Source organism: Lonchura striata, chromosome 4 (assembly GCF_050655825.1).
Source record: "Lonchura striata isolate lonStrDom1 chromosome 4, ASM5065582v1, whole genome shotgun sequence".
Lineage (NCBI taxonomy): Eukaryota > Metazoa > Chordata > Aves > Passeriformes > Estrildidae > Lonchura > Lonchura striata.
The window spans coordinates 75543441-75567198 of NC_140706.1; the positions used below are offsets into that span (position 1 = coordinate 75543441).

A 23758-nucleotide genomic window follows, 5' to 3' on the forward strand; every position below is an offset into this window, starting at 1 on the left:
AACATTCTCTCTTCTCCCTTTCTTTTCTGCTTTCTTGTCATAGTGTGACTAAGGAGAAACTGAAAGAATCCATGAGTGACAGAGCTGATTCCAATCAGTCCTCCCCGATGGAGGGATCAAAGGCCAACTGTAGTGGACCAAACAGGGCTTTCCCCTTGGAAGTGTATTCCATCCCGTCGAGATCAGCACAAACACAAGGGATGAAACCGACTTCCCACGGCTGCCATCCAAGCTATGACACTGTAACTCAGTACCACCTGCACATTTTTTTTGCTTGAATCCTTAAAGTAATGATTCTCTCCATCTCCATCCCTTAAAATCCAATTCTGTCAGCTTTTCAGTGTTCAAAAATGAACTAGTTAAGATAGCACTGAGGAAAGAAAGAAGAAAATAAGCATATTTTATTGTGTAAGTAATTAGATTTGAGATGGAATTACTAAAAGGTAAGCATACATGGACCCCCCACACACACAGTTGTCTTTTTGCAGTTGCACTTAAGGATTGTACTTCAAATATGGTTACACAGATATCTTCCCCCCTCCACATTGACTGCCTCTTAATATTAGAACTAATCTGCCACAAAATTACATGAAATAAAACAGTGAGAAATATACTTGAGAATGACTGTTGTTTACGAAATGGGTAATTTATAGTATACAATTACTGATAAGGTAGAACAAGAGTTCAAAAACTGGACTGCATTACAAAGCACTTCTTCAAACATCAATTTTGGATTATTGCTGGAAGGTACTAACTGGTCTGTTATAGACTAATTTACAGACATTCATAAAATAGTGAAAAATGCATGCTTTAGAAACCTGGGACATTTCATGCCTTTGTGCTAGCAGAACATGAAAATGGAAGTGATTGGCATTTTTCAATGTAGGTTAGTAGCATTTAGAGTTTTTATTCTGGTGTACTAACTGATTCTTTGTATTTTTTCTCTTTTTCTTCAGGTGATTTTTCATCTTCAGGTTTAGTCCATGGAGGGCTGCGAAACTTCTGTAAAGGTAAAAATATGGTGTATAGAATACATATATACATAAACAGAAATAAAAAAGTCTGTTAAAATTGGAATTGTCCCTAGAAAAGGGTCCTGATCTCTAAGTGCAAAACCATACAAGTCTGATGCTACATACAGCTTCATATCACTGCATATTATATATATATATATAAACAACCACATAGGTATTTAATATTTAATTATTTTGGAAAACTCTCCTTACTCCTGCTTCCAGGGCTATACACATGACACTGTCAAATTAAGTAATTTGACTACCAGCTTTCTAAATATTTAATAGTTTGCAAATTGTTACCAGCCAGAAATAATTTTGAACAGATCAATTACAATCAGACACAGTCAAAGTCTGAATTAAGTAGTCTTCTCTTTTGAGACAGAACTTGGTGAAGAATGTGTAAGTCTACTTTAAGTAACTGAATCTCATGAGACCTTTTAGTAAAACCCCAAAAATTACTCTGGAAGAGAATACCTGAAAGCTTGTCTCTGTTTCTGCTGCTTCCAAACGAGATGTTGAATCATTACGATTCCCCAGACATGTCTTGGCCACCTGTCAATAGAAATGTCAGAGATAACTACTTCATATTTTTTCCAAAAATATTCAGTTTAAAAAAAAAAAAAAAAACAAAAAAAACCCAACAACAACAGCAAAAAAAAACAACCCAATTTGGGTCTTCTTTTAAGCCTCCTTGATGAAATGGAACTAAGTTTTCATAGCTAAACTTATCCCAGACTCCCATCATCCCTGTAACAGTCTTCAACAATACAGTCTCGTGACAGCGAGTTTAACAACTTCATACTTACCCAGCTTTTTTTCTTCGTGTTTAAATCTCATCACCAATAGTGAAGTTTACTTCTACAGGTGGTCCTAGGGAACAGAAAATTAATTACAAGTGCCTTTTATGGGTGAGGAAATAGTAACAAACAGTAGAAAATCAGCATTACAGTTAGAACTTCTCTATTACTATTCTCTTGGCTATACTCTGGATTCTTAGGTATAATAATCCCTGAATAGGAATATAAAGTCACTGAATGGAGAAGTCAGGTGACTCTCAAGGCAGAAAATCTTGCTGCATTACTTCCTGTCATTTTATTCAAGAAATAATGTCATATTCTTTGCCAATATGCTTTTTAATATCTGGGAAAGCAGAGTTGCACAGCATAAATAAAATTAATTACAAAGTGGATTTTTGAACTAAGGAGATCTTCAGGTATGAAACCAGAGATTTGCTCAACACTGGAAATTCTACTGTATTTAAATCCAAGTCCCTTCAGGAGTAGGGTTAAGGATGCAATAAGAAAAGGAGCTGAAAGATTAAATACAGTCAAATATTCATAATACTTGGTCATTGCTCTAAAATGAGTTCACATTGGAATTTCTCTACTTGTTTTGCTATTAAAAGTGACACATTTAAATGGAGTGAAAACGACAAGGTTTTTTTAAAGTTTTGAGTCATCAAGACTCTTTCCAGTGTAACAGTGGGAGGGGTTTAGTCATGTTTAAGCTACTGAAGGCAGCCTCTGAGATGATGCAGATGGATTTGATGTGGGGAACTCTTTCTCATATTTTCCCACTCTAGACAGTAGAAATAAAAATTGGATTCATGTAGGGAATAATCGAGGCAGTATTGATTAAAATAAAGTCTATTGATAAAGCACCTACTCCTTTTAGGACAAAAAATCAAACATCAAACAAACATGTGGTTTATGTCTTAGATAAAGACTAAAAAGTCAGATGACAGGGTAGCAATTTTTCGTAGTCTTGAAATACTTCAAAACCTTATACGTGTGGTCCTGTCAAAACTTCCATTTAAATTATTTACTCTTAATCTAGATTTAAAAAAATTATTCCAAGCTGAATTATCCTCAGAAAAAATGAAGATTTAGGTGACTTCTAGGTGTGTGGCTTGAGGACAAAAGATACTCTAGGTCCAACAATCAATAGTATTGCAAAATGTGTAATAAAGAGGATAGAAATAATGCTAATTAAATATGATAATTTACATATCCAGAATTTTCTCTGACTGTACCTACTAGAACATGAAATCAGGTGACCTATTTCACCAACATCATTTATAGGAGATAGGAAGCAAAAACTATTAATTGCATTAGTAAAGCTAAAGGTCAACTTCTTAAGACATATGCAAAGGAAAAAGAAAAAAACAACCCCGGTCTGCTTTAGAGAAAATAAAAGTGAACAATAAAACAATGCTGTATGAGTGAGTAGTCTTGCAGTGTCTTCATAGGCCAGACAACAAAGGCTATCTTGATAGGAAAAGAGCAATAAAGATTAAGTCTGTATTATTTCACATTTGTTCACTCAGAGATCTTCTCCTTTTAGTAGCACACCATATGGATCACTGTTGGAGAAAGACAGGGACTTTTTCCTAAGGATGTCTTTATGATGTTAAAGCATAACATATTCATTATTGACTCCTTATCACTGTGAAACATTGTATATCATTACCAAATAAATTACAGCTTGAAAACAACAACAGTTCAATAGCCAGCACTGTAACCAGCTCCTGTGGACGAGGTGCAAACACACACACACAGAGGGCTGGGTTTAACAGAACACAAACTGAATCCCACACACATATGACCTCAGGCATATATATATATATAAATACATACATATACATACACCCCCACCTGTGTGTATTTATGTGTTTTTATATGTCTATATCTACATGCATATATAAACACATAAATATGCAAACACGCATAACACATATATCTTTGTGTCCCTCAGCTAAAGATCAGCGGCAGAATATAAACTCAATGAACTAGAATACCTTTCACACCCTTAGGTGACAAAGAAAGCAAAATATTAAACTTCTGTTATTGTTGTTAGTTCCCTCTATGCCAAATAGTGGATTGTTTTGTATGTTTGTCCGTCAGATTTCCTCCCATGAGAGGTACAATCATTACCAATGGACAGAATGGGAGCTCAACATGGCAGAAACTATCAAAAAAGCAAAAACTATTTGCTGTGTTGCTTTCCTCAGCTTAGCGTGCAGCCCGATTAACAAATTATCTGTGTGTGAAATTATGGCTATAAAATCTGCATATTGATTGGTCACGTACACAAAATTTGGGAAGTTATGGTATTCAATTGTCCTAGTAAACAGCACTGCAAAGCTGGAGAGCTTCACAGCTGGATGTATAAATGACAAAGGTGGATAAACAAAGGGTGCATCTTTATTACTGTGAGAACCCCGGCCTTGCTCTGGGGTCTCATGTGGTGGTGAAATTCCTCCTCCCACCCGTGCTTCCAAAGAAAAACTCCGCAGGCTTTAGCTGTTCGGTCTCAAGGCAGTTTATCGCTAGTTATCTAACAGATTATGTTCTTGGACTGCGGCTGTTTGATCAGCGGCCTGGGTAGAGGCACACACACCCCCTGACATCCTCTCGATCTGCTGCCTTCTTCGTCTCCCTCTCCGCCCAGGGCTGCTGCTATCTTTTATAAGATATATTACGTATAACATGTTTACAATTATTCCCCAATACCTACTACCTACGTTGCCAAGTGTTTTTCTACTCTAAACCGATCTGTCAGTGCCAACATCACCAAGAACATGGAGGTAAGGAAAAAGAAGGAGGAAGAACAGGATCAGCCCACTTTCCTCCATCTTAGAACTTCTGACCCCCACCTACAAAGTGAAAACCCCCCTGTACAATACTAAAAAAATTTCCCCTCTACTTTGTAACTACTTTTACTATACTATCTAACCTTTTGTGATTGCTTGTTCCACCTCCAAAGTTGGCAATTCATTCCATGGCTCAAACTCAAAATCACAGCTGTTTTTCAGCTGTCTGCCAGGGTCTAGAATGCCTCTGACCAAGGCCTGGAACCTCTAAAAATGTCTGAGAGACATTTTGAGTTCCCACATATTAGAAAAATTTTAACACGCCAGTCAGAACTCAGCATGTCCAGTGGCTATTGAATCATGCAACTTTACCTGCGAACAGCTGGACAATGTAAATATAAGTATTTTCTACTGCATCAACTCAGCAAATCAGAACTGGCTTTATGGTCAAAAAAACCATAACAATTTAAGGTCAAATAATCAATTCACAAGTGAACAGGAAATCAAGTTTAAATAAGTGGTATTATAACAGTTTTTGCAGTTAGAAAAATCATTCTGCTGCTCCTAAAGAGCATCATCCAGATTTAGTTGACCAGACATTGGAGTTTCAGTGTTCCTGTGCATCACTGCTCCTCTTGGCTTCATAGGGCACAAAAAGCAGATAGGGAGGTTGTTTGTAAAGCACGATGGGGGAGAAAGTACTGGGTTAATTCTGAAGAAAAGAAACCAGATACAGGAGAAAAGAATGGTGTGGTTAGATCAACTGACAAACTATTTATCTTAGTTGTCAGGTTAGGTTCACAGTTTACTCAAAGACACGTTTTATCAGATTTGCTCATGAATTTGTTACAGATCTGTACTGGGAGCTGCTTTAATCACTGTTTAGAAGAAAGATACAGAACAAGAAGTATGTGAAATGTGCATATACCTTCTCAGAAGACACCTCTGCAGTTTTTCATACGCTTTTCCTGTTTTAGATCAGTGTGCTAAGGGGATGGTTAAACTCTGATGATGTAACTTCTTATGACCTTCCTCTTCCTAGTCCTCATTTACAGAATCAAATTTCCTTTAAGGATTTTATTTGCTTGAAATTTCGTTATAAAAATGGTTATTTTTTTTCTCTTATTACACCCTTTGGAAAACAATTGGAGAGTGCAATTTGATCAAAGCTCTGAAACAGATTTAAGAAAATAAAGCAAAATGCTGTAGTTGCTTAGAAATGTATACAATTTTGGCTCCAATACAGAATATCCTTTGTCGTTGAATGATTAATGAACATAGAGTGTTTTTTTACTGCAGGAAATTAAGGCGGTAAATAAAAAGCACTACCACTTCTATTTATCAGAGAAGATTCTGTAAGGACAAAGCAAAAAATCTAATAAGAGAACAAAGAATAATTTTATAAATTCTTTGATGTTGTAGCAATACCAAGCAGGTAGTTAAAAATGAGATGTTATATGCATAAGAATTATCTGACACGAAAAGGCAATTAAGTAAATTATGGTGTAAAAGCCAAAATCCCAAAAGCTTTTGGGAAGACAGAAAAGGGAAGGAATACAGGGGAAAAAGCTCTGCAGAACTCTGGTTCTGCACAGAGGCTTTCAGGAGTCAGACATAAGAAAGCATCTCCGGATAAGGCTAAGAAAAAGTAGTACTGACAAGATGCCTCTAATAAAGTACAAATAATAAAAAGAATGGAAACTTTTACAATACTGAAGGTAATTTGGAGGGGGGTTTTGATGAATTTCAGATGCTGTATCACAGGATATTCTACCTACTTCTGGCTATTGCTGGTCCTATGCCAAATTTCATTACAGATAAATATCAGCAGCGTCTAATTTCCAGATTTGCTACTCTGTATCCCATTTGCCAATAACTTTTCATTTTTTGTATTTCAGTATTTGTTCTAATGTAAACAACACTAATTACTCTGAACAGGCATAAACCCCATAAATACAAAATTGCAGAAAGATCACAAATATAAGATAGAGATGCTTAGCCGTACAGACTTAAAAATACCAGTTGGAACCAGCAACTAACCATTTTGCTTTATTTTTTGCCTCAGTATCTATAAGGTTGCATGTTCTTCTCTAGTTAGTCTTCACTACCTTAATTCTTTCTAAATAGAAATCACATTTTATTTATCAGAGACACAATAAAAGGACCTTTGTGAAGTTCTGAGAAAGGATTATTGAAATAATAGGTTTCTAAGCAATGCAGTTTCTAGTACATCTTCACTAATATTACTTTGAAATGCTGCATTACAACCTTAACCATCCAGCCTTAATCTTCCTTCATTTGAATGCAAGAAGCTGTAAAAACTTCAGAAAAAAATGACAGAGTCAAGTAATGAAAAAAACAATTAAAACTCTTCCTAAGTGTTGCATTTTCTCCAAGTGATACTGTTCACAGGTACAAATGGCAGCTTTGACTTACCAAAGAATTAGGATCCTTTGGGTATAAATTCCTTCCAGTACTTTCAGAACTTAAAGTGGTATTTCTAATGCCACTATATGTAGGCTAATTGTGGAAAGAAGATTTTTATTTCAGTTCTCAAAGCTAATAATTTGAATTCCTTGTGCCTTTCGTCTCTCTTTGTTAATGTGAGATGATGATGATGATGAAGAAGAAAAGGTTGCTAACCAATGTCATCACCTGCACTATTTTTATGGCCATCTTAGCCTATGTTAAGATGGACAGGGTGTCTGTCTGCTGATGGACTGAACAGTTAAAAATACAAGCTGTTAGAAGGACAAAAAACAACCACCTAAATAAGTAAACCACCATCTCAAAAACTAAAACCTTGATTTTATGGAAAGGTGAATCTTTTAGGTGTCTTTGATTGCAATACTTGATGCAGAAATTAAATACTGGTTTGACTTTTGAAATATATTACCAGTTATTTTCTTTTCCTTTCTCTTTTAATGTATTCACTTCTGTATAAAAGACCTGTTTAAAATGTCTGATACAAGTATTTAGCCTAAGAGGAAGAAGAAGAGGAGAGAGGAGGAGAGAGTAAGAGGAAGAAAAAGAGAAGGGAGGAAGAAGAAGAAGAAAGAGGAGAGAGTGAGAAGAAAGAGGAGAGAGTGAGAAGAAAGAGGAGAGAGTGAGAAGAGGAGAGAGTGAGAAAAAAAAAATGAAGAGGAGAGAGTAAGAAGAAAACAGAGCAAGAAAAATAAGAGTCAGAGATAAAAAGAAAAACCAAAAAAGTCAGATTGGAAAGAGAAAGGCAGAGAAAGAGGAAAGAAAGGTGGGGTAAAGAGAAAAAGAGTGAAAGACAAACAGAAAAGGAAGCACTTGAAATGAAAGAGAAAAGCAAATAGAGAGACAAGAAAAAGAAGAAATAGAGCTGAAAACCTACAGGAAAACAAATGGAGAGACTGAACACAAGGTAGGGTTCAAGAGAGAAAGAAATAGAGAGTTAGACAAAAAAGTTAAAGTTGGACAGAAAAGGAAAAAGGGTCAGAGACAAAGACAATGATAGCAAGTGTTAGAAAGACAAAGGCTGACAAAGAAAAAAAAAAGAAGAAAACATAGTGAAACCTAGATTGAAAGAGACAGACAAAGAGACATGGGGAAATACATGTAGAGGAATGGAAGAAAATAGGGTGAGAAGGAAATAGGGTTAGAGAAACATAGAGATGTGTTAGAAATGGAAACAAAGGAAAACACAGCCAGAGACAAAGAGTTACACATGGAAGGATAAAGTGAGGAATAGACTAAAGAGGAAAGTAAGAGGCAAAGGGAGAAAAAGGGTGAAAATGATAGGACTCAACCACACCAAAGAAAGACAGGAGATGAATGGTGGGCAGGGCAGAGGGTAAGAGGCATCATTATTAGGGCTGATTAATCTTTATTCCCTTAAACTTCAGCAATACACAGGGAAACAATGCATACAAATGCAAGTACAGAGACAAATACAACAAAGAATACATCATACCTAGGCACAAAAGTACAAGTCCAATTTACATACAGCAAAATACATCAAAAGATAGGAACAACTGCAAAGACAGAACAATATAATGTACTACAAGCCAAATACATATTGACACAATATAACCGTGTCTCCATTTCAGAAAAGTCCACAACGCTTTTATTGTTATGACGCACCCGGAACAAAAACGGCGCAAAACGCTCCGCCGACGTGCACGCCCCCTTCGCGTTACGCACAAACTCACATTCACGGCAACTCGCTCCGGAGACTCCCAAAAAATCCTCCTGCCTGATGAAAACCCCCCCTGAAAGGCAAAGGCCATACACACAAGGTTGTATCTGCTCCACACACACACACAGCTGCAGACACAAGCACACACAAACTCTCACAGACAGACACAGACAGTCACACTCTCACACATTCTTCTGCTGACACGCTGGCTGCCACCCTTACGTGAAACGCTGCACTGAAGAATATGCTTAAACGCTTCTTCTGACCGCAGGACCTCCATGTCAAATGGTAGATTCCAGGAAATTCTGTAGGGACCCGGGGACCTACGAGACAAGGGGAGGCGGTCAGTGACTGACTATCTGAGAGCTAGGAGCTATACCAACTCTGGGCCCATCAGTGTTGTACCCCAAACCCCGTAGAGAACAGATGAACGGCAAAGCTTTATAACTGCTCTACCTGAGCGTGACTACTTGCCCGGGCAAGGCAGCTCCGATCATAATTGCCACAACAGAGGTGCATACAACATAAGCCAACGTAGGTACATACAGTATAAGCACAAACAACATAAGCCAACGTAGGTACGTACAGTATAAGCACAAACAACATAAGCCAACGTAGGTACATACAGTGTAAGCACAAACAATATAAGCTAACATAGGTAGGCGCAACATACGCACATACAATAGAAGCAGACACAGGTAGGTGCATCATAAGTGCATACAACGTAAGCTGACAGAGATACAAGATAAGTGAGGACTTGATATAATTCTCCAGAAGACTAATTTTGGAGCCCTATATCCTTTGAGAAGGCAGATGCTACGGAACTACTGTGGTCAGGTGATGAGGGGCTAATAAGCTCCGTACGGAAGTCCATGAGAAGGGCTACCAAAACTGAGAATGAAGATGGATGAGAACATCTCGTGTACATCGTCCGGACCCAAAAAGTGAATATGTAAAAATGCCAGAATAATTGATATCCGGGAAGGTACGTGAGCAAAATATGGCCAATACGGCACAAAATGATGTTGCTAAAGCATGGAGATGTAACAAAGGCCTATGACACAGACAACGTGACACGGACACAGACAACGTGACACGGACACAAGTGGAAACTGCCTGGCAATTTCACCTTATGGACCCAAGATTCCTAGCCCAAGATGAGCCATGGGCTGATGATGCCAAAGAAAAGAAAGCCCTAGGGCAGTAGCACTTGATGATGACATGCAACTCCTTTCAAGATGTTAGTGCCAAAGCACTTAAGAGGAAGCCTAAGAAGCTCAGTAGGCCTAGAGAAGGAAGAAATGACTACAGGGTGACTGTAGCTATAGCTCCAGACATGAAGGCAGGCTCCTATGGTGAAAAGATCCACGACAACGTCAAGAGTCAAAGAAGGCCGCCGATGCGAACGTCACGAGAACCAGAGAGGGATCGGAACTGCCCTGCCCAGCGAAGACTCTGGGGGGGCTGAGGAGAAACCCTCTCCCTTTGCTCCCGAGGGGCCCGTCCCACTATGGGCCTATTCTCCAAGCTAACATCAAATAGCCTCCTGTGATAGTAAAGGTTTTCCCCCCATCTCCCACCTACTGGCCCCAGCACTTGGCTTTTGCAAGACAACCGGATGGAATCCAATGTCAGTTGGATGTGGACGGCGAGACGTTCTCTGCATCAGCTTCGGTGCTGCCGTTTCCAAACTTCAGCTACGCTCCTCCTCAGGGTACCTAAGACAAAACAGAAAATGCAACTAGTGCCCACGAAAAGAGGAATCCCCGAAACTCCGACACACCGCTGCCCCGGCTCACCTGAAGTCTTAATTTGACTCCACAAGCTGCCTGGAGGATACCTGAAAAACAAAAAGGTACACACTTAGCATGCTGCTGCATAAGGGTCACCTGTGAGTCACTGTGCCAAAATGCCAACTCACCCGCTCGCCTCTGTTCCTTCACACAGCTAGGGCAGCGACAGCACCTGCAAAAAAACAAAGCAAAACAACCCACACTGAGATACTGTGAAAACAACATCCCCCTGCCCTGAAAAGCACACCCACCCAGACCTTACGCTTGCACCCACCTGGCCTTGGACATCCAGACATCCGGACCAGAGACATCTTGCAAGATGACTGCCTAAAATAAAACAAAGTAACCAAGAGTGGATGCTTACAATTGCACCAAAACCTGAAACCTGAGCAAGAACAACTCCTTCTGTCCACTGCTCACCTGGCACACAGGGCCTTGACTGCTGCTATCTGCCTGGACCTCCTAAAAATAAAGGCAAAGAACACTGCTCTAACACGGTCACCCTTTAGGCTTCCCCTGCAAATGCAAACAATGACTGACCTGATCATGGCAGCACCCTCACCCAGGACTGGGGCTCTCTGCCACTGATCTGAACTGTCTGCATCTGAAAGGAAGTTAGGACTAGTGTGAAATGGCTGAGGGAATGAAGCCCCTTAGCAAAGGCTGGGGTTAATATACCCTGATTGGGCCCGCTGCTCATTCCCGTGGCACCCAGGAAAAGGGAAGGGGCAAACCCCACCGAGTAGAAAAGCCCTCAGAGCAGCTGCAGCTGTTCGGCTCCTCTGGCTTGAATTCAAGGGGAATAAAGGGCTGGATATAGAAGGAAACTCTTCAGGGAAATGACAGCTCTTTTTTCTACAACTACTTGGAGCGAAAGGGCAAAAAAACTGGTAAGAAATAAAACTTTGTTTTTAGGCAGCATATCTAGATAAGTTGGGTAATTTGCTGTTAACTTACATAATTATTCCTCAGTGACTACTAAGTAGTGCTCAACATGAGACTAAGGGTGGAGAAAAATACTAATTATATGAACAGTCTAAGTCTTCTTCTTGGGGTTACTAATTAGGACTAACTACATTATAAATAAGAAAAATAATAGGCTCCTGGGCAGCATAAAGGTTAAGTATGTGCTAGGCTTGCCTTTCTCTGAGGTACTTAGTCCTAGGGCACAGAAAGAAGTGCCCTGAAAGGTAGTTTTAAATGCTGAAAAATCATTTTAAAAGAGCCTCCTTCAAGTGAATCCCTTAAAATGAGGAAATGGGGAATTTACCTCCACTGAAATGGATACCGTGGCAAATAAATGGCTTCTGCCCTTTCATTTAATCCCTTGAATACTGGGAAAAGAGAGGCTTTCCTCACTTTAAATCTCTCCAGTGATGAAGACAGAGGGATTTTCCCCTCAATCCAAACCCTTAAGAAAGAGAGATAGCTGGGCTTCCCCCTCAATTTAAGCCTTAGGACAACAAAAATGGTTACTCTTAATTCAAACCCATAAACGACACTGTCAAGGTTTTCCCCCTCTATTTAAACTGGAAAAAAATGGAATATGGGGATTCCCTGTCAATTAGCACCCCTAACAGCATAGAAAAGGCAGGGACTCTTTCAAATGAGACCATTAAAATTGCAGGGGAAGTGCGTTTCCTCATTATTTGAACGCAAGAAATGACGGAAAAGGAAGCTTTTTCCCATACTTGAAACCCCTTTTCTCTCCATAACCCCTCTTTTTTCTGGGAGTGCTGTGGAAGGTCTGGGGGTTCTAGGGGAGGACTGACATAATAAAAGGGGAAAGTTGAAAGCTCTCCCGTGGAACCCCACATGCTGCCTGGCCTGCTCAGGTGCTGCCCCTTGGCAAGAGGGCTCTTCCCTTGGCATTTTCTCCAAGGGATGCTCCGTGCCTGGGTGGGTCCGGCTGCTCCCTGGTCCCTGCTGGATGTTCCGACCATAGCTCCTGGCAGGTGTGCCCAGGTAGCTGCACTGAAAGCAGCTGCTCACGCAGGGAGCTGCTACACCTAGGAGTGAGGGATGAGGTGAAGAAAGGTCCTGTGGGGTGTTCCCTCCCCTACACAGCCCCTTGCCAGACCCTTAAACAATGGGGTGCCAGATTTTCATTTCAAAGATAATTAACAGTCTTTCCCCTGGCCAAACAGGAATTGCGCTTCCAAAATTGCAAACAGCGAATGATTTCTCACAGACCACACCTGCCGACACCAGAAACTGCCGCAGCCCTTGGAGAGCAGCACGCCTTGAGTGAACAGACATCAACACACAGGGAGGGTGAGGTTGGTTTTACAGGGAAAAAGGGCAGAGGTCAGGTCACGAGGTCTGTGGCCCCAAGTGACTTTCAACATCTTTTCGTTCTGAATGGCACAGGATTAATCCTGGAGCAAAACTGCTGCCAGCAAGAGTTCTGCCTGCCCTGGAAGAGACAAGCACCTCCTCGAAACCAACATCAGGAAGTGTAGAGGGTGAGCCGTGTTTCACAGAGAATAGGGCCAGCAACAGAGTCCAAGAGCCAGGGGCCCCAAAAGAAGGGCCACCCCCTGAAAATCTGAATGAAGAAGGAGGTGTTGTGGACCCAAGCTGCCCTCATGTCGATGAGGAGTTGCCTTGAAGATCCCAAGTACAACTTGCAAATTGACATCAGGAACCAGGACTGGTGAGTTTTCTTTCCCATGGAAAAGGGCCAGAGTATGTGCCCAGGTGCCCCTGGCCCTCAGCTGGCCCCTGACTTCACAAAATCCAAATATCAAAGAACGTATCCCAGACCAAAGCTGTCCCCGCCTCAAACTTGTGCTGCCCTGAGAGTCCCAAGGGAGCCCTACAAACTGACATCAGGAACCTGGACTGGCGAGTTTTCTTTCCCAGGTAAAAGGACCGCTGTTTGTGCTCATGGCCCTGTGCCCACCACTGGGCCTCCTGAAATTCCGAATGGGATGCCAGATGCCTCCCACACCAAAGCTGCCCCCGGCTCTTGGCCTGGCTGCCCTTGCCGTGGTCCTGGGTGGCCCCGGGGTCTCAGTATGGAATATCCTGTGGCTCTGGGATGACATCAGCTCCCTTTGTCTCCTTTTCCATGGCAGATCGCTTCCAGGAGTCCCCGAGTCCTCCCAGCTGCCCCAGTTCCCTCCCAGTGTGCTACCCAATGTTCCCGCTTCCCTCCTGATTTTCCCAGTGTCCCTCCCAGTGTTCCCAGTGCAGGTACTGGACACAGTAGAAGTGGTTCTGTAACTGCTTTGAGCCTTTATTGCCACTATGGGAAGGCTCTGAGGGTTCTCGGGGAGGGCGGGAAGGGATGTGGGGGTCCCAGGGGTGCCACTCTGGGGGTTGGAGGTCCCAGATGGATTCCGGAAGGGGGGCATGGAGTGCTTGAGGGGGTCTCTCAATTGTCACACCGGGAGGGGCCCCAGCGGGTCTGGGGAGGCGGCCCAGGGTGTCCTGGGGGCCACTGGGGATTCTCAGGGATCCCTGGGGACTATTCAGGGGGTCCCAGAGAGTTCAAGGTGGATCCCTGGGGGATCGTTTTGGGGGGTCGCAGGGGTCAGGGGGATTTCCCAATGAAGATCTGGGGGGGAAGGGGGAGTCCTTCAGGGCCTGGCAGAAGGAGGACAACTAAGCATCACCAAACATGTTACGTCAATCTCCTGATACAATCTAGAGCCCAACTACACCCTGCATTACAAATTTCAAGTCCCCAGGACTTGTGCTATTACAGGCTATGCAGCAGGGCAGAGCAGTTGTGGAACAAATACGTGCAGACACCCGTGACACAGGACAGGGAGAGAGAGCTTTTGAGGAGAAGAAAGGACCGAGAGACCCAAAGATCACAGAGTGCACCAGAGACAAGTGACAGGACACACACCAGAACTGCTCTGCCCTGAGCACCTCAGCACTGTGATCAAAACAGACACTTTCCCTTTAGCTGGCCTAAGGGGATGCTTCTTGCACATCCCTGCCCCCAAAGCTGATCCTAAAGGCCCTCCCATCACCCCGCTTTCACCCCATCTGTGGGCCTTAGCCCTCCACTTATCTCTCAGGCATCTGGGGATGAGAATCCATGTCGCGTGCCAATGGAGGCTGCCTCGCCTGCGGGGAATGTCCTATGGTCACCGGGCTGTGGTCCCGTGCTCAGCTACAATCGAGAACACCAAACATCACTACATGATCTTAGCTGCACAATGGACAAAACCCAGCAATCCTGCTACTCACCATTCTCCAGAGAATGCTCGGGTCACACACTTTGGCCAGGCTCGGAGGCTGCCACCGTCATCGCAGGGTCTGCCTGGGTTAAGAAGAGACAAAGTGACTCGGCATTGCTGAAACACGAGTGGACCTTGGCTCCCCCTCCCTACCTCGGCGACTCACCGCAACTTCTCAGCCATTGCCAAAGGCAACCCTGATGCAATCTTGAAATACAAAATTTCAAGGCTTCATCACAGAGTCCTGCAATACTTCCCGAGAGCTCACAAGCACAGAAAATCCAGGCCATCAGCTGTTGGTGACAAGGGCTTGGCATACGCTGAGTGGATTCCCTAAAGCACACAAACAACAATGGATGCTTACAATTGCACCAAAACCTGAAACCTGAGCAAGAACAACTGCTTTTGTCCACTGCTCACCTGGCACACAGGGCCTTGACTGCTGCTAACTGCCTGGAGCTCCTAAAAATAAAGGCAAAGAACACAGCTGTAACACGGTCACCCTTTAAGCTGCCCCTGCAAATGCAAACAATGACTGACCTGATCATGGGAAAACCCTCACCCAGGACTGGGGCTCTCTGCCACTGATTGGAGTTGTCAGCACCTGAAAGGAAGTTAGGACTAGTGTCAAAAGGCTGCAGGACAACTTAACAGCACCAAACATATTATGTCAATCTCCCCATATAATCCAGAGCCCAACTACACCCTGCATAACAAATTTCAAGTCCCCAGGACTTGTGCTATTACAGGCTATGCAGAAGACAGAGCAGTTGTGGGACAAATACGTGCAGACACCCGTGACACAGGACAGGGAGAGAGAGCTTTTGAGGAGAAGAAAGGACCGAGAGACCCAAAGAACACAGAGTGCACCAGAGACAAGTGGCGGGACACACACCAGAACTGCCCTGCCCTGAGCACCTCAGCACTGTGATCAAAACAGACACTTTCCCTTTAGGTGGCCTTAGGAGACACTTCTTAGATATCCCCATCTCCAAAACTGACTCAAAAACCCCTCCTGGGGAGTCCCAACCCGGCACCTCTCTTCCATCCCCTCTGTGGGTGGTAGCCCTCCACTTATCTTGCACATATCTGGGGATGCAAATCCCCATCAGGTGCAGAACGAGGCCTCCTGCCTGTCTGGGAAGTTCCAGTTGTCACCAGGCTGTTATCTCTTGCTCTGCCAAGAGAAAGAAAACCAAATGTCAGTGCACTACCTTAACAGCACATGGGGCAGAACCTGACAATTCTGCTACTCACCGTCTCCCAAGAAGTATCGGGCCACACACCTCAGGCGTGCTTGGATTCTGACACCGTCATCTCAAGGCACACCTAGGTTAAGGGCAGACAAGGTGACATGGCACTGCTGCAACTTGAGGGTACCCTCGCTCCTCTTCCCTGCCTCACCACAACTCCTTGCCCATTCCTGTGGGTTACCAGGAGGGGACCTTGAAATGCAAAATTGGAAGGCTCTGTCACAGGGTCCTGTAATGCTTCTGGCAAGACCACACGTGCATGAAACCCGGTCCATCAGCCAGGTGGAGACAGAGGTATGAGTACTCTGAGTGGATTCCCTAAAGCACACAAACAACAGTGGATGCTTATAGTTCCACCAAAAACTAAAAGCTGAGCAAAAACAACTGCTTTGGTCCACTGCTCACCTAGCACAATGGGCCTTGACTGCTGCTATCTGCCTGGACCTTCTAAAAATAAAGGCAAAGAACACTGCTGTAACACGGTCACCCTTTAGGCTGCTCCTGCAAGTGCAAACAATGACTGACCTGATCATGGCAACACCCTCACCCAGGACTGGGGCTCTCTGCCACTGATTGGAGTTGTCAGCACCTGAAAGGAAGTTAGGACTAGTGTCAAATGGCTGCAGGACAACTTAACAGCACCAAACATGTTGTGTCAATCTCCTCATACAATCTAGAGCCCAACTACACCCTGCAAATTACAAATTCCAAGTCCCCAGGACTTGTGCTATTACAGGCTGTGCAGCAGGGCAGAGCAGCTGTGGGAAAAATATGTGCAGACACCCGTGACACAGGACAGGATGTGACAAACCAGGGGACAGGACAGGGAGAGAGAGCTCTTGATGAGAAGAATATCTGCAAGGACCGAGAGACCCAAACAACACAGAGGACACCAGAGACATGTGACAGGACACACATCAGAACTGCTCTGCCCTGCATGCCTCAGCACTAAGATCAAAACAGACACTTTTCACCTTTAGATGGTCTAAGGAGACACTTCTTGGACATCCCCAATTCCAAACTGACTGAAAAACCCCTCCTGGGGAGTCCCAACCTGGCACCTCGCTTATCACGCCTCTCTGTGGGTCATAACCCTCCACTTATCTTGCACATATCTGGGGATGCAAATCCCTGTTGGGTGCAGAAGAACGCCGTCTCCCTGTCTGGTAAGTTCCAGCTGTCACCTCTTGGTCTGCCAAGGGAAAGAAAACTAAACATCAGTGCACAATCTGAACAGCACATCGGCCAAAACCTGGTAAATCTGCTACTCACCATCCTCCTCAGAATGCCCGGGTTCTTGGCCCTCATGCTTTGGGCGTGCTTGGATTCTGACACCGTCATCGCAGGGGACACCTGGGTTAAGGGCAGACAAGGTGACATGGCATTGCTGAAACACCAGTGGAATCTCATTCCTCCCCGACTCACTGCAACACCTTGGCCATTCCTCAGGGCTACCAGGATGGGACCTTGAAATGCAGGATTGGAAGGCTCCATCACAGGGTCCTGTAATGCTTCCAGCGAGATCCAAAGTGCATGAAACCTGGTCCATCAGCCAGTTAGTAACGGAGGTATGCACACTCCGAGTTGATTCCCTAAAGCACACAATCAAGAATGAATGCTTAGAATTGCACCAAAAATTGAGACCTGAGCAAAACCAACTGTTTCTGTCCACTGCTCACCTGGCACACAGGGCCTTGACTGCTGCTACCTGTCTGGACCTCCTAAAAATAAAGGCAAAGAACACTGCTGTAACACAGTCACCATTTAGGCTGCCCCTGCAAATGCAAACAATGACTGACCTGATCATGGGAAAATCCTCACACAAGACTGGGGCTCTCTGCCACTGATTGGAGTTGTCAGCACCTGAAAGGAAGTTAGGACTAGTGTCAAATGGCTGCAGGACAAATTAGCATCACAAAACATATTAAGGCAATCTCCTGATACAATCTAGAGCCCAACTACACCCTGCATTACAAATTTCAAGTCCCCAGGACTTGTGCTATTACAGGCTATGCAGAAGACAGAGCAGTTGTGGGACAAATACGTGCAGACACCCGTGACACAGGACAGGGAGAGAGAGCTTTTGAGGAGAAGAAAGGACCGAGAGACCCAAAGAACACAGAGTGCACCAGAGACAAGTGGCGGGACACACACCAGAACTGCCCTGCCCTGAGCACCTCAGCACTGTGATCAAAACAGACACTTTCCCTTTAGGTGGCCTTAGGAGACACTTCTTAGATATCCCCATCTCCAAAACTGACTCAAAAACCCCTCCTGGGGAGTCCCAACCCGGCACCTCTCTTCCATCCCCTCTGTGGGTGGTAGCCCTCCACTTATCTTGCACATATCTGGGGATACAAATCCCCATCAGGTGCAGAACGAGGCCTCCTGCCTGTCTGGGAAGTTCCAGTTGTCACCAGGTTGTTATCTCTTGCTCTGCCAAGAGAAAGAAAACCAAATGTCAGTGCACTACCTTAACAGCACATGGGGCAGAACCTGACAATTCTGCTACTCACCGTCTCCCAAGAAGTATCGGGCCACACACCTCAGGCGTGCTTGGATTCTGACACCGTCATCTCAAGGCACACCTAGGTTAAGGGCAGACAAGGTGACATGGCACTGCTGCAACTTGAGGGTACCCTCGCTCCTCTTCCCTGCCTCACCACAACTCCTTGCCCATTCCTGTGGGTTACCAGGAGGGGACCTTGAAATGCAAAATTGGAAGGCTCTGTCACAGGGTCCTGTAATGCTTCTGGCAAGACCACACGTGCATGAAACCCGGTCCATCAGCCAGGTGGAGACAGAGGTATGAGTACTCTGAGTGGATTCCCTAAAGCACACAAACAACAGTGGATGCTTATAGTTCCACCAAAAACTAAAAGCTGAGCAAAAACAACTGCTTTGGTCCACTGCTCACCTAGCACAATGGGCCTTGACTGCTGCTATCTGCCTGGACCTTCTAAAAATAAAGGCAAAGAACACTGCTGTAACACGGTCACCCTTTAGGCTGCTCCTGCAAGTGCAAACAATGACTGACCTGATCATGGCAACACCCTCACCCAGGACTGGGGCTCTCTGCCACTGATTGGAGTTGTCAGCACCTGAAAGGAAGTTAGGACTAGTGTCAAATGGCTGCAGGACAACTTAACAGCACCAAACATGTTATGTCAATCTCCCCATATAATCCAGAGCCCAACTACACCCTGCATTACAAATTTCAAGTCCCCAGGACTTGTGCTATTACAGGCTGTGCAGCAGGGCAGAGCAGTTGTGGGACAGATACGTGCAGACACCCATGACACAGGACAGGGAGAGAGAGCTTTTGAGGAGAAGAAAGGACCGAGAGACCCAAAGAACACAGAGTGCACCAGAGACAAGTGACAGGACACACACCAGAACTGCTCTGCCCTGAGCACCTCAGCACTGTGATCAAAACAGACACTTTTTGCCTTTAGATGGCCTTAGGAGATGCTTCTTGCACATCCCCACTCCCAAAGCTCATTCGAAAGGCCCTCCCAGCACCCCACTTTCACCCCCACTGTGGGCCTTAGCCCTCCACTTATCTCTCTGGCATCTGGGGATGAGAATCCACGTCGCGTGCCAATGGAGGCTGCCTCGCCTGCGGGGAATGTCCTATGGTCACCGGGCTGTGGTCCCGTGCTCAGCTACAATCGAGAACACCAAACATCACTGCACGATCTCAGCCGCACAGCAGCCACAACTCAGCAATTCTGCTGCTCACCATTATTCTCCTGAGAACGCCGGGCTCCTCGGGCCGCACGCTTCGCCCACGCCCTCCTGGCAGGGTCTGCATGGCTGAAGAGCAGGCGAGGTGAGGTGGCGTTCCCAAAACTCGAGTGGACCCTGGTCCCCCTCACTAGTAGTTCCCCCACTTACAGCAACTCCTCGGCCGCTCCTGAGGCTCCCTGGTGCCACCTCCAAGTGACAAAGATCAAGGCTTCGTCGCAGAGCCGCGTGCCGCTCCCCGAATTCCCAGGAGAGCGAAGGAGCGGCTCTGCGGCCGCTTGCAGGGGGGACTCGCTGGTACACGAGTGGACTGCCTAACACACACAAACATGAATGGATACTGAGAGTTGCAGCAGAGACACTACAGCTGCAGGCACACAAATCCATAAATAAATAAACTAATGAAATGCAAAAATTCTACCAAAATATTAATTTTATTTACCCAGTATCCAAATTGCCAAATAGATTAACAGAGACACCCTGTCCTATCCCCTCAATTACACCTCTAAAATCTATGCCAAACAAATCCTGAAAACTAAGAAAACCCTGCCTGTATTGAAATAAAAACAAAAAAAAGTCTTGTAAACGTTATAAATTCGTTAACCTAACACATCAGAACCATAAAAATATTAAACCTTTATGAACACCAGTATGCACTACCCTCGTTTCAACGTATAAAAGTAAAGCTATCCCTACTACTAACCTAACACAAATATCACAAAATATAGCAGTAAGAAAAGAAAAAAAAAATAATCCTCACTATAACTAGAATATAAATTTTTTATTTTAAGCCAAAAAAATTCATACATTCTAAATAGGAACTTCCTCAAAATCAAGTATTTCAATAAACCCAAAAAACTCTAACATATTTCAAATAACTACAAAAAGGCTAAAAAACATAAAACAATCAAGCAACCCACCACAACTATCTAAAACTATCTACAATAAACCTTCTTTAAAAAAACCCAACAAATACTCCTTACCACCTCAACAATACATCACCAGCGACACCAAACAACTCAAAATACTCTAACTCCCATCCAAAAAATGTCCTATCAACTGAAACACTAAAACTCATCTAAAACACCCGCTTACCCTTCAATAACCTCCTCTAACTTACACACAAATCTAAAACCAATAAGAATTAACTATAAACTATCATACCTTAAAGAACTCCACCATTAAACACTACCGTACCAGACTTACTATAAATCAAAAACCCCAAAAAAACACACCACTGTTAACATCACCAAAACATTTTTCTCTATTCCTCTAACAACCAAATACAAACCTTGATTTACCTTCACTTGAAAAACATACAATACATCTACAACCAACTGCCCCAAAAATAAGAACACAGTCCTACCATCCAGCATAAATTCATCCAAATGAAACTTAAAAAAATAAAGCTCCAAAACATCTGTAATAATCCAGCAACATTAGATGAAAAGTATAACAAAAATACTTTTAAAATCATCCAAATTCTTCTAAAAGACTATTACACCACAAAAAAAAAAAAAAAAAAAAAAAAAGCAAAATCAAAAAGCATCAAAGTCCCACCAATTTCATCAAAAACAGCCAGAATGGCTCCACGAGCCAACAAAAAAAAACCCCAACCTACAAGAAAATGCCAAACCACCTCAGAAACAAACAATAAAACACAGCCCCTCTTACCATGGTATTATTTTAGTACTATGATTAAAATACACATTCTATACAAAAATGTCCTCTACCCTGCCATCAATGCCACATAAAGCAAATACATTAACTGTTATCATACAGGACATCCATATAAAAAAATCTCAATCGCCCTAAAACCTTAAAAATAATTAAAAATTAACCCCAAAATGAAAACTTTAACAAAAGAAACCCAAAAACAAACAACAGAGACTAAAAATACACCACCATAGAACTAACTACCAGCAAAAACAACCCCACACTACACTCTTTTCACTAACAGTTGTCAGTGAGACACATCACAAAAATGAAACAAAAATAAAAATCAGCCCTAGAGAAACCCACAAAACAAATCACAAAACCCACTAGAAAAAGAAGTCCAACCAACTTACTAAACTTCAAACCATACAACAGACCCTGAAAGCTGCTAAAAATTAAAACCGTACCTCTACACTAACTCAAAGAGTAACCAGTATTCTGCTAAGTTAGCTTTAAAAATCAAAGTAATAAAGGAGATTAACAAAAACCTAAACCACTAGACAATAAAAAGAGAAGCACCCACATAAATAACTACCTAAAAAAATCCACTGTATAAATACACAAGTTCCTAAAAAAAAACACTAATAAAAAGCAACCAACAAATACATCAAACTGAAACAAAAACCCAAATAAATACAGTAACAACAACAAAAAATTATTCCTAACTCAATAAACCCATAATGCCTCAAACCATCAAAATACAAATACCACAGCAGAGCTTCACAGGGGGAGCGGCCGCCCATTCTCTTCCCTCTCGCAGCCCAGCACGGCACCGCTCGGGGTGCCGCGGCGAGGGGAGTGCCTGCCGCGTCACAACAAGAAATAAACACGTCACCAAAAGAGAAATGTAACCACAAACAATAAGTCCCAAATTACCGGTAACAATAAAACGTCCAGAACAATTAAACAAACCAAATGAATAAAACCTCTATCGGAAAATTTAAAAAATGCAATTACCAAGATTAAAAAAAAACCTCACTAATTCACTACAGCACACTACCTCAAGCCCACCAAAACTAACACTACATACTCATGCTAATAAAAGCCACCACAACCTAATTAAAAACCAACCCTGTACTTCAGGCTACGACCCATAAAAATCAGTGTAAAACCTTAAAAAAACATATCCTTTAAGAAGATAACTACAATCATTTTCACAATATGAAAATAATCAAAACAAAACAAACATCCAACATATCGCACAAAAAAAAAAAAAATCCAACAACAAACTCAATCCAATAAAACCCTTGTCACAGCACCTGAACCAAGAACCGGAACAACCAACAAGTACACCGTGACCGTTCTCATACACCAACTACGAACAAAAGAAAACGACCCAAAAAATTCCTCAGGAGCACCTCAAAACCAGCGCAGCGAGGGAGGCTGGAAGATGCGAAGCCGCGCTCCCGGCCCCGGGCGCAGCGCGGCTCCGGCAGGAAAGCGGCTCCTCCGGCAGGCAGAGGCGGCGCCGCGCCGGCAGACCCCCGCCCGCTGCCCCCGGCCCGGCGGGGCCGGCACCGGGCCCGGGGGGCCCCGGCGGCGCCCGAGCCCCGCGCCCGGAGCGGACGGAGCGGCGGCACCGGCCGGCACCGGCCCCGCCCGCGCCGCCTCCCCCGCCCGCCGGCCCGGCCAAAGCTCCGCTCGGCTCCGCACGGCTCGCACCGGCGCGGCTCCGGCGGGCCCGCGGCAGCCCAGCCGCGCCCAGCTCCCCTTCCGCCCCGGCCAGCCCCGGCACTGCCGGCAGGGCTCCGCGCCGGACCCTTCGCTGCCGGGCCGGGGGCAGAAGAAGCGCCCCGAATGCAGCGGCACAGCCCGACCCCCGCCCTGCCAGCGCTGCCACGGCTGCAGCTCCCTTCCTCTGCAGCCCCGACTCTGACGCCACGCTCCGGCGCTCACCTCACCCCAACAAGGGAAAAGAAACGTAGGCTTCCCTTCAATCGCGTCCTCTAGAAGAGAAGAAAAGAAGCGGCTTTCCTCAAACCATGGCAAAAGGGGGCTTTTTACCTCAGTCCAAACCCCTTAAAAGGGGGGACAACAGGACTGCCCCCTCCAATTCAACCTCAGGATGACGAAATTTCAAAGGGAAAGGGGAAAAATCCCCGCTACAAAGGCGCACCGGCTCACCTCCTTGGCTGCTGCTTCTCGACACAAAGATTTGTCCCTCGGCCCCTCCTTTGAGCAATGCTCCACGTATCCAGGTGGGGATCCAGGTGATCCCCCGGACCCTGTCCGAAGCGCTCACCGTCCTTCCAGGAGACAGCCCCGGGAGCCCCCCAAAAA

At 44.3% G+C, this 23758-nt stretch overlaps 1 protein-coding gene and 1 long non-coding RNA gene across 21 annotated transcripts in view; one reads left to right on the forward strand and one right to left on the reverse strand.

Moving 5' to 3' along the window:
* Window positions 1-20188, forward strand: part of LOC144248599 (uncharacterized) — a 27082-nt gene extending 6894 nt beyond the window's left edge. For 3 of the 20 annotated variants that reach the window (XR_014955031.1, XR_014955035.1, XR_014955036.1), the window contains one exon: window positions 44-20188. Coding sequence is in view for 5 of the 20 variants with exons in the window: in XM_085578466.1 (XP_085434592.1) it covers window positions 957-1010; window positions 7556-7587 (86 nt within the window). In the remaining 15 variants the exon portion in view is untranslated. The remainder of the gene's footprint in view (window positions 1-43) is intronic. The other 17 variants (XR_014955041.1, XM_085578468.1, XR_014955044.1 and 14 more) reach the window with 14 other exon arrangements.
* Window positions 19571-22864, reverse strand: LOC146767738 (uncharacterized). Its single transcript, XR_014955046.1, has 3 exons — window positions 19913-22864; window positions 19758-19831; window positions 19571-19680 (listed from the first exon to the last, which is right to left on the reverse strand). It is a non-coding gene; the product is annotated as an uncharacterized LOC146767738 (long non-coding RNA).
* Between the last annotated feature and the right edge of the window lie 894 nt (window positions 22865-23758).